This window comes from Microcebus murinus, chromosome 14 (assembly GCF_040939455.1).
Source record: "Microcebus murinus isolate Inina chromosome 14, M.murinus_Inina_mat1.0, whole genome shotgun sequence".
In the NCBI taxonomy this organism is placed as follows: Eukaryota; Metazoa; Chordata; class Mammalia; order Primates; family Cheirogaleidae; genus Microcebus; species Microcebus murinus.
Genome location: NC_134117.1, coordinates 30,975,281 through 30,987,303, shown reverse-complemented (window position 1 = coordinate 30,987,303; position 12,023 = coordinate 30,975,281). Strand labels below are relative to the sequence as shown.

The window sequence follows — 12,023 nt, the reverse complement described above, 5'->3', positions numbered from 1 at the left end:
GTGAATTATATCTCAATTTTAAAAGGAATGGACAGCATATTTTATTTTATTTTGTGCTTAGCAATATTTTAGCACGAAAGGATTTTACTCTGAGACTGATCTGACATCCTGATGGGCTTTGCTGATAATGCCAAGCTAGATGGGATATTAATATTAAAAGAATAAACGGTTTCCTCCATACTCACAACACTTCTGACACCAAATGTGTGGGGTTTTTCTACACAAACAACCAATTGTCCAACTCTCCCAACACCAGCTGGATGTCCTGTAACTCAGGACACTTCCTATGTGGAGTTAGCATCAGCCGCCATGGGTTAGTCACAAGCCCTGGGCCTGTGGTACTTCTGACCAAATTGGCTACATAGTGGGGTTTTCCATAACCCCCTCCTCAGGTTTGAAAACTTGCTCCCATGGCTCACAGAACTCAGGGAACCCTGTACTTACATTTACTAGTTTATCATAAAGGACACAGATGAAGAGGCTCAAGGGGCAAGGAGTGGGCAAGGAGGTGCGGAGCCTCCACGCCCTCTCTGGGCACCCAGCCTTCCATGTGCTCATCAGCCCAGAAGCTCTAGGAACCCTGTAGTATAGGGGACTGCAACCCCTCAGCAGGATCAATTATCACCTCAATCTCAGCCCCTCTCCCCTCCCCAGAGGGGGGGGGGTAGGCCCGAAAGGTCCGAGCTTCTAATCGTGGCTTGGTCTTTCCAGTGACCAGCCCCCATCCTGAAGCTGTCATCCAGGAGCCAACCAAAAGTCACCTCGTTAGAACAGAAGACACTCCTGTCACCCAGGAAACTCCAAGAACTCTGTGTCAGGAACTGAGGTCAAAGACCAGTTATTAGAACAAAAGAGGCTCCCAGCATCCCTATCGATCTGGAAACTACAAGGGTAATAGGAGCTCTCTGTCAGGAGCTGGGGGTAGAGACGATCTATCTATCTCTATGTATTTTTTTATTATGTCACAACTGTTCTCTTCATAGAGGGAAGAGTTGCAGAGTTAAGAACAGCAATTTTTTGTGTGTTATTTGGAGGGGTTAATTGGGGGATCCATTACTACAGTGTGTGGCAAGATGATTATGGACATTTTTTATATGAATAGATGTAATCTTTAAATTTTTTTTTTATTATGGTGGGCACCACACCAGAGGGTGCACGTTGCAGGTTACAAAAATAAAGCAAAAGTTTCCATAGCCCGAAATGGTTTAATATATGACTAAGTCTCCTCATCTGCCTTCTAAGATGAGAGGCCCCAGAATCCCTTCTTCCTCTTTCAAATAATGAGTTAATGACGATGATAAAATGGCTACCTATTGAGAGCTGAATATGTAGCAAACATTTACATGCATTTTCTCATTTTAACTTCCCTGTCCTCACTATGACATAGTTGTTTAGAACATACCCAAGGTCAGGCAGCAAGTCGGTCATTGAGCTGGGCTGAGACCCCACATCTGAGTGACTCCCAGAACCTCTCTCACCACCATTGAGCTTTACTCTTCACTTCTTCATTTTCTATTCTAGGGTAGCTTCTGCCTGGGAGCTTACAGCACCTGAGATCCTAACCACACATGTAAGGGAGGCCATGGTGCAGAGAAGCAGTGCCCTGGACTGGGTTTCAGGGGCCCCGAATTCTAGTCCAGGTTTGCCACCGTTGAGCTCCATGACCCTGGGCAAGAAGCGTGACCTCTCGGAGGCATGGTTTTCTGATCTGCGAAACAAGGAAATTCGTCCCAGCTATCCCTGTAGTTCCTTCCAGCTCTAACATTCAGCCCCAGTCCTGCCTCACTGTCTGATTGTCAGTTGTGTCTAGAGACTAAAAGGAAGAAGACCTTCAAGTCGGTGTAGGGTGGTGATTTCAGGAGGCTGGGCTTTGGTGTCAGACTGACGTGCACTGCTTCCATCACTAATCTCAGTGTAATGTTGAGCAAGGTCCTTAACCTGTGTCCCCATCTGCTAATGGGAGTAAAAACAGCACGGAGTGCTGCTGAGCCATCTGCAGAGAGGGATTGTAAAGACCGAGAGTGAGATCTCTGTAAAGAGCTTAGTGCAATTCCTGGCACATAGGAAGTACTGGAATGGTTATTATATATTATTTAATAATAATTTACGAGTATTATTGTTGATTGTTATAAAATAGAGAGACAGAATCCCTTCAGGGTAATTAGTGTATGTTCAAATAGCTCAGCCACTCGGAGCTCAGGTGGGCTGCTTGGGCTCGGTTCTAGAACAATCTGTGTCTACTGGGTCAGCCATACCTCAGGACGGTGCTGTTGGGTAAGGGTCACCACTAATAACACTGCAGAGTTCCCCTCCTGTTAACTTTGAGTTAATAATGCCATTTTCCACTTTACAGGACAATACATTAGTGCAGCTTACCATATGCATTTTGGCTCATTTTTTTTTTTTTTACCCAATGTAATCAGAAGTGGATAAGCCATCAGTGAGAAATAACTGATGAAAGTTAGTTAATGTGCTATAAAAAGAACACATGAGAAAATACTGCTGCCTGGAAATTTCCCAGTCTGGGTAGAGAATTTCTCTCTCTTTCAATGTTATTAATAAGCACATGTAAAGATATATTTACAAGATTGTTTATCACAGTGTTATTTATAATGGTAAAAATGTAAACATAACAGAGCCATTAAAAATCAAATATTATAAAACTAGTTTTAGAGTTGGGGAAATGTGCACTGTAGAGTTTGTTTTTTATAAATTGGAAAAAATGTGTTCTTTGATCCTAATTTTGTAAATACTGTGTGTATTTATAGAAAAAATATGAAATGCTACAGCAAACATATTAGAAGAGGTTCTCTGGGTACAGGATTATTGATTATTTTAATTTTCTTCTTTATAATTTCTACAATTTCATAGTGAGTGCATATTTCTCTGGAAATCAGGGGGATAAGTTGTTTTTTGGTAATGAGAACTCTGTCGGATTTTTTTCTACTCTGAGTTTCTGTTCGGTAGATTATTATATTTGAGTGTATCTTAACTCTTAGTCTAGACAGTTTTTTTTTTAGTCTGATGGTTTTTTTCTTTTTTAAATACTGACTTAGAAATAATATGCTTCATTGATTTTGCAAACTTATCTTTTCCACCTATGTTGAAGACAAGACAGACGTGTTTCTTACAAGATTGATTTTGTTACTTTGAAAACCAATAACAGATAATGAGCTAAAATCATCAATTAACTAACCTTTTTCTATACCCATCACTTCCCTGTTGAAAGCAATTTTCAGCTCTGCCTGACATTTAGTATTTTTAAGCCAAGTCTGAGTCTTTTATGAAAAGAAATCAATGTCCTTCTTGCTCTCTTATTTTATATGATTAGCATTGCACCTGTGAAAGACTATTACACATACAATTAAAATTCTGATTTCTTTTAAAAGTGACTATCTACAAAATTAACTTAAATCAAAGGAAAATGGATAGAGTAAATATAATAAGTTTTTCCTACTTTTTCCCCTAATTATAACTTAAAGAAACTTTTTAAAAACAATATTGCAATATCTATTGGGGAAAAAAGGAACAGCCAAAATGCTGAACCGGTTTTTTGAGCATGAGGGGAGACTGAGGATTTGTTCTCTGGATGAATCTTTTCAGATATCATTTTGGTTTATTTTGAAGATTATTGTTATATGTGCATTACAAACAAGTTAAGCAGAACAGAACTGTATGATATAGGAACACTATTATTAGTTTGGTATGTACTAGACAGACATGCAAACACATTACCTACATTTATAGAATTCTTTTCTCCTCCATTAGGATCATAGTCCATTGTTCTCAACTTGCTTTTTTCACTTACATTTTTTGTGAGAAAATTCTATTTCAGTACATATAAATTTACCTCACTTTGGCTATACTTTTACAAGAATATCTGTTGAATAATAATATCCTAGAAGTGAAATTGCTAGGACAAAGGATATGCATACTTTAAATGTTGTTTTGCCTTCCAAGAAAGCTTGTGCCCATTTCACCACCCACCACAGAGAATGGGAATGAAAGATAAAGTTTCAGAAGCAGAGCCACATGGAGGTTGTCCAGGTTTTGATAGGATATCATTTAAAGTCATGTTTAGAAGGTTGCTCAGCTAGCTTGGGGAGGGGGGGGTGCCTTCTAAAGTCGGATTCCTATAAAGTATAATCCTGCCTAACTCTTCAACTTTTCCCTACCCAGAAAAGATCTGTGTGTCTGTGTGTGTGTGTGTATGTGTGTGTGTGTGTGTGTGTGTGTGTGTGTGTGTGTGTGAGAGAGAGAGAGAGAGAGAGAGAGAGAGAGAGAGAGAGAGAGAGAGAGGCTGACTTGGGGAAATCAGGGCATTGCATCTCCTCTGCAGAAGACCCTCAGTGCCGAATATAATAGAATTTTGGAGTCAGAGTTGGGTTTAAATTTCAGCCCATCTCTTCGTAGCAGGGTGTCTTTAGGCAAATTGCTTAACCACTCTGACCTCTGTTTTATCATCTATGGAAGGAGGATAATCATACTCACCTTACAGGGCTCTTTGTGAGAATTTAAATGTGTTACTTAATGCAAAGGGCTTGTAAATGGTGGGGAGCAAGGGCTATGTTATTGGTTATCGTTGAGATGCTAGAAAAGGATTAGGATGAACAAGCCAAGAGCATCCTAGAGGGTGACGTTTTGGCCACTTTTACAGAAAAGCTTGAGGAAATCACAACATTGTAGTCAATATTAAATATATTTTATGTAACACTATACTTTCCCCACTCACATTCCGGAGCCCTCTTCTAATTTTCAGTATAGCACTTTTGTCACCTTCCAATATGCATCATGACTCATTTATTATGTTGTTGTTTATTGTTATTGTCGTTGTATGTTGTTTATTGTGTCCTCTCCTATGATGTTCTATATGAACAAAGATCTGTTTTCGTTCACTAAATCCCAATGTCAGTGTAGCCTGAAACAAACTTGGCACATAGTAGGCACTCAATAAATGAATGAATGAATTCCTTCTTAGGGTTTCTTAAACCCATTTAGATGTATCAGCAGCTAATGAAGCCAGCCCCTGCACACTGAGCATGCCCAAAATAACTCAGGCTCAGCTTGGGGCAATGCAAGGTACTGGGCCAGGAGCCAGAATGATCAGGTTCTCTCAGCTTTTGCCAATTCCAGGGCTGACCACGCACAAGCTGGATTCTTGGGCAAGTCACGTAACAACTTAACTCAAGCTTCATTTAAAAAAAAAAAAAAAAGATTAGCAATTCCTACTTGTCATGGCTCTCTCACATTATGCAGAGATTATGTGAGATTATTTTTTAAACTCTAGATTTTCATACGAAGCATAGCAAGAAAGACCAAATGCTTTTACTTTTGGTAAGGACCAAAAGCAAAAAAGAAATAAATGGGAAGTGGCAGATTTTGCTGGACTCCAATCCAAGCCCAAGGCTCTTGGGTGGGATCAGGATCTGAACAAGCATTTTTTTAAAAAAATACTAACCCTGGGGGAGGGGTTGCCCAAAGACACTGTACTCCAGGGCATTAGGTGAACAATTATTAAGTAGAAATGCTCACTGATTTTAGAGGCTTATCCCTTGGCCCTGCCGGGGTATTTTTGGGCTGCACAATTTGTGGACAGCCTCTGGGAATGGCAGTTTATAGACCGGTCAGAGATTGGTGATCGCCAGGAAGGAGGGAAGAAGGGGAGGGAGGGAAGGAAGGAGAGGTTGCTGGGGTGGCAGGAGGGCTCTGTGGGGTCCTCAAGCTTCTCAGAGCAGTGTCCCTCAAGCAAAGATTTGGCCTGGGATTCTCCTGACTCGAGGTAGGGTGATGCCTAGATCTACCCCAAACCAAAAGTCTAGGGTGCATATATATTTTGATCCTCCCATTATCCCCATCTGCCTTTGTTCTTCATGAGCCACCCCTTTCTCTAGTGCCATACAGAAAATAAAGCTTCCTACCTGGTTTTCTGCAGTGATGCTCCATCTGTCTCGGTGTAGGCTTTGGCAGTGGGGAATAACTTACAGTTTCCTGAACAAGCCACAGGGCTCTCACCTTAGGTCCTTACATAGGATCCCAGCAACTTGGTGGCTGAAGCCCTTCTTGAACCCACCAATCTCACAAACTCCTCAGGCCCCATTTCCCCCACTGAGAAGTGATAAGTGTGTTGGGAAACATTTTGAAGAGACTGTAATTCCTATGTAAATTATACAGAGACAGACAACAAGGTCGAGAAGGGGCTACTATGTGCTATGATATTACATTCCCTTCATGAGGATTAGTAAAGGCTTTGAGAAGTCCTACAGTTTTAAAAAAAGCCTGTTTAACCCACTATTTCCCTAAGTTATTAACCAAGGAACCATGCATAACCGCTGCATAAATTCAGTGTGATACACTTTAGAAGATACTGATTTAAATACTGATGGGAAGGAAAGGAGAGGGCACTTGTAGGTTTCTGTGTGCTACACCGTCATGTAGTTGTAATGCCGTGGTTGAAGCAATAGTTCCAGGCTGACCAAAGAAGGGAAATGTCTACCCTCTGGGTCAAATCCTTACCTTTGGAGTTTAAAGAGGTCATTTTATCAGATCACTCCCAGTAAACTAGCATAGGAATTGATTTATTCTAACTAAAACCACTTGAGATGCATCTATAAACCAGAACGCCAGTGTGGCAAAATGCTGAGTGACCAGGAACGTAAGCTCTGCAGTCAAATAGATCCTGCTGAAATCCCAGCTCTCTGACTTACTACTTATGTGACCTTATCTGATTATGAATAGTTCTCTCATGAATAAAATATGGATAATAACACTGTCTCTCTCCTGAATTAATCCATATAAAGCACTTTGTACAGGAAGCTTTTATTTGAGCAGAGAATCAGAATTTGAAGTTACTGTGTTTCATGGCAAATATTTCTAGGCTGTAAGAGTATCCGGAGAGATAGCCCTGTTCTGCTTTAGAATGACTATTAAGACCATGGGGCTGAGAGCAAACAGTGACTATAAGTGAGGTGGATAATTTTTTTCTAAAAATGCTTTCAGAAGAGGAAAACTATGGTGTCCACTGGGCTTCACAAACTTCGCTGCAGGGATGATGAGTCAAGATCGGGGTCATAGGACTACTAGGTCTTTAATCCATCGTGGAGTAGCCCATGTTGCAGAGAGGAAGGCCTTGGGTGACCTACGGCTGAGCACTGGGACAACGTGGCATGTGAAGAGGAGAGAGGAGATAATAAAGAGAGCTCAGCAAGGACAAGAGACAGTGAGAAATATCTGTAATAGCTGCAAAAGTATGGAACTTAGGGGACAGAAAATTCTGTCCCAAGATTTCTAAAATGTTTCTTTGTGGTGCAGGATATAAAATCCCTGAGTAATACTGCTTTACAGAAACCTACATGAAAGGTCTGTATTATGTTTCAAGGTTTCCTGCATTGTGTTTGTGTTTCCTTTGAGTGTGGTGTCATGCTTATACTGAGACACATGGGGCCACTAGATTTATTAGGGTTACACTGATTCTTTTTACACTGGTTCTTTTTCTTCTTTTATTTAATTTTTTAGGTCTCCTTTGTTGCTGTTTCTCACCAGTCACTAGACTTGTCATTCATTGTACTAGAACATGATTTATATCTCAGGATATATTTCAGTTCTTAAAATATTACCTTACATTATTTACATATCATTACATTATCTCTTCTCTTACATATTAAGTAAATGGCTTTTTCATAAGATTTGGGAGTTACTTTTATGTCCTCTGCAGAGAGCTGCAGTTTGAGATCACATCTTAGAGTTGGTTATTTCTGAGGAGAGTACCTATTTGTGGCTAACTCCACTATGTATAAATTCTCAGTGAATCTATCTAGATACATCATAAATATCTAAAAACTACAGTCTGCTCCTTATCATCAGGCCACATTCTGACTCACTTTTCAGGAAATTAGTTACTTTCTAAACTTTTCAGCAAGTTGGAGAGTGAGGCCACATAGGCTGGATTTGAGCATCTGCCTGATTTTTATATTTTTAAAAATATGAGCTTAGAAAGAAGCAAATATAATCTGGTAGTCTCTGCTTTTTTGCTGCAGTAGATTTTGGGTAGTTTGGTCCAAAAGATGGATTAAAATGTGTAGAATCAATTCCTTGCTTAATCACCTGCCTTTCAGAATGAAAGAGAAGTGATCATTTGGACACTATGGATCTTTTAGGGAGACGAAACAGAAAGTTTTGCCTGGAACATGTTTAAGATAAGTCTAGACTCGCATCACTGGAGAGCAATGTTGTTCAAACTTTAAAGCTTTGTCTTAACAATACTTTTAGATTGTCACTGAAAGCATTCCTCCCTAAAGGGGAACAACTCAATTAAATAGCAAATGCCATCCAGAACTGTCCCTGGGCTATCCTTCAAAAGCGGTTGGGTTGCTTAGGAGGGGATAAGTTGAGGGGAGAACATCAGACCATCAACAGAGATGCTGGATCAAAGAACCAGAATTCCCCAGGATGGACCTGGTTTCCATTTTTCTGTGTTTTTGTTAATTTGGACAGACCTTGTGGCCTGGTTTTTCGATCAGAAGATATGGTGGCCATACTTATAGAGGAAGGGGCCAGGCTCTGGGGTCTACCCTGCAGAGAAGGCACCTACTAAAGTGGATGGTAGCGAGGAATTGGAGTGTAAAGGTGAAGGGGAGAACTATTTGTTTGTTTTTAAGGATAAAGGAAACCAAACATTTGGTTAGGCAAATAAGTCAGTGGGGAAAAGGGATTGAAGGTAGAGACAACCACTGATGCAAGTTCTGGAGGAAACAAGAGTGGATTTAATCATTAACCTAGGTGGGCCCTGGAGAGGAGGAGGTACATGCCATTCGGAGAGGGACAAGGTGGGAGAAATACAAGGCATTTGAATTGAGGGAGTTCCTAGCACATGGCCTTAATTGTTTATAAGTTAAAAAACAATGGAACAACTGTGAGGAAAGTAAAAGTGGATTTGGAAGTGTGAGAAGAATAGGAAACATACACTGCCAAGGAAAAGAGGACTGGTGAGTTGTTTGGGGAAAAATAAATAACTTCATGTTTAAAGCCACCCTGAGGGCCTAGCTGAAGTTAGATAACAGGAATTAGCAATAGCCTCATCAGTTGGTCGTATGATTGTTGGTGTCACCCTATAGTGGCCCAGAAGCTGAGGAAATGAATGGAGGTTGAGTTTGCCTAGGTTGAGGACTGGGAAGTGCATGTGGTGGGAATCAGGGTGACTTGTGAGGGAATCTTTAGCTGGTGGGTACCATGGTAAAGTGCGGATCATGGCACCAGACCAGTGTCAAGGAACTAGAAGTTTGCTGAGGACAGAGGAGATGAAAATTCCAAAATTTTCTGCAGTGGGGGTTAAAAAAAGTCATGGAATGTAGACATATGAATGTTAAGGAAGGCATCCTTATGAATTTTGTTGTTGTCCAGAGTCCAGGCTAGATGACAAGTGTCTCAAAGGGAGATGATGAGTTACAGGCAGGAAGTTGGGAGGCAGCTTGGGAGGGTGTCAAAATAAAGAGAAGGCGTGTATGGCATCTCTAATTAAGGGGATCATTTTGAGCCCAGGAGTCCCTCCCTTTGGTACTTCTATCTCATGCCTCTGCCACCTTCTCTCCTACATCCCTCTGCCAACTTCTTCCTACCATCTGTGGACCAGGGAGTAAGATTTATTAACATCTCCTTATTACCTGTTCCTTTCTTACTTTTATGGATAGCCCTGTTCTTGCAACCCTCCCCCCCAAATATATCTCAGTGAAATCAAAGTCTTTGAAGGTGGAGGGTTGGCAGAGCATAGCATGACATTTTGAAACCTCATGTGCAGAGGGTCCCTGGGTCCCCAGGTCCCTGCATGTGTGCATGCTTCCCCACCCCACAGCCTTCTGTCCTCTTCCCTTTCAGTTGGCTATGCCCACACCCACCCTCATCTCTTTTCACTCTGATGGTTAGCAAAGGAGGATAAGGAAGCTCAAGGTACTCTACGAAGTGTCATAGTGAACTGAGTGGGCAAGGACATGCTAGATTAATGCTGTTTCTGAAAATGAAAAATCAAGCTCCTCCCCCTGCCCCACCTCACTGGGGACAGGAAGACAGGACAGCTATCAGAAAGGTCTTCATATCAAGAAAGATAGTATAAAACTGTTAACCAAGTAAAGGATTTGGTTAAGGAACCTACAAGATTTTGAATGGCTCTTGAGTAAATATCTGTTGTAGGAGATACCAACCTTGGTGTCACCATGACTTTTGTTGCTTCATTTCAGAACGCCAACCAGGCACCTCTATGGCCAATTCCAACACCCTCCCTTCAAGTTCAGCTGGGATCAGCAAAGAATTGATTGACCTGCAGCCCCTCATCCAGTTCCCAGAGGAAGTTGCCAGCATCCTGACGGAGCAGGAGCAGAATATTTACCGGAGGGTCCTGCCAGTGGACTATCTTTGCTTCTTAACCCAGAACTTGGGCATTCCGGAATGCCAGAGGTCCCTGCCCTGCCTCAAAGCATCCATCTCAGCATCAATTCTTACTGCTCAGAATGGAGAGCACAATGCCCTTGAAGATCTTGTGATGAGATTTAACGAGGTAAGAAACCACTTTTGGATGTCTTGGTATTTGAATGGCCAGTAAGTGATTTTTAGTCATATTCCTCCTTTTAGGTGTGTCTGTTGCCAATATCTCACCTGCCTTTCTGTCTTGCCACTTCTGTGATGACTCCTTTTCTTTCCAGGCAATGAGTCAGATGCCACCTTGTCATCCCCCCTCATTGTACCCCAACCTGCCCTTAAGCCTAATTGATCTTATTTCTACTCCATATCATCACCAAGTCCACCAATCCTTCTCCCTTTGGACAACCAAATTTTCAATCCCCCAGTCTAACTCCCCAGCCCACACCCTTGTTCCCAGAGGTGCTTTTAACACTGGATGTCTCAGTTTTAAGTTTTGACAACAGGATCCCTGGCCCCATTCGTCTAGCCCACCCATCTGGCAGCTCACTTTGCAGCCTCTGTAGCTTGCCCGTCAGGACCCTGATGGTGGTTGTGAATGTTCATGACCATGATAAGGTCCAGTGAATGCAGAAAGTGTTCGAGGCTGGGCTCAAGCAGTTCTGTCTGGGCATGCCCTGAGCAGCATTCCTCAAAGAGAAATCCTTATCCATAGGAATAGCTGGTATCCACCAGCACTGTTGTGCTAACCATTTAGCATGTACCGCCTATCTGCTCCTTGCAAAAACCTTGGGAGACAGATATTGTCATTAGCCCTGTCTTACCAATGAGAAACGGGGGTACACAGAGATGAAGTCATTTGCCCAAGGTTGCGTAAGTGGTAGGTAGCAATTGTGAGATTCTAACTCACACAGGCCCCAAAGTGGGTTTTGAACCACTACTGTATTTTGCATTTCACCTGCAACAGGATTGTGTTGGAGGGTGGAGTGGGGTGCCTACTAAAACCAAAGGTTCCTAGTCCTACCCCAAACCAAGTAAGACAGAATCTCTGGGAGTCCACGTGAGAGCTTGTAAACCTCACTGCCCCAAAGTTGTTTTGTAAAATAAATCTCCTGATGTTCTTGATTTTTCTTACTGATAAAAACGGAATGGAAAATGAAAGTTCCAGTAACTTATGTGATTTTACCCTATTTCATGAATTACTTTAAACATCCAGATCTACTTAACTCTCACATCATTAGGCCCCTATTCTTGTCTTTTTTCTTTTTTTAATTTAACCTGAACTTAAAAGTGAATTACCAGAACTTGTAAAATCTAATTTTAAATTAAACTTGGATTTTTTCCATTCACTGCCACAACCTTGGGAATCAAAGATGCATCAGTGATTTCACTAATTCAGAGTTAGTGATGATGTGACCTACAGCTGGGTTGAGGCCTGGTTTGGACTATCTCTGAAAATAGTTTAGCTAAGCAACTTGAGAACATAAACAAAATTTCTGGGAAAACACTTAAACTACTTAGGAGAACAGTCTGTTTTCAAGTATTCTCGAGCATCTATTTTCATACAAATTATGGGTATACCAATTAAAAATCAGTCTTATATAGTCATTCCAGGCAGG

General features: G+C 41.4%; 1 protein-coding gene across 4 annotated transcripts in view; it reads left to right on the top strand.

Annotated features, from left to right (window-relative positions):
- PLCE1 (phospholipase C epsilon 1) overlaps positions 1–12,023 on the top strand; it is a 288,193-nt gene that overhangs the window by 144,241 nt on the left and 131,929 nt on the right. For all 4 annotated transcript variants that reach the window (XM_076009963.1, XM_012766294.3, XM_076009962.1 and 1 more), the window contains one exon: positions 10,227–10,543. In XM_076009963.1, coding sequence (XP_075866078.1) covers positions 10,227–10,543 — 317 coding nt within the window. The remainder of the gene's footprint in view (positions 1–10,226; positions 10,544–12,023) is intronic.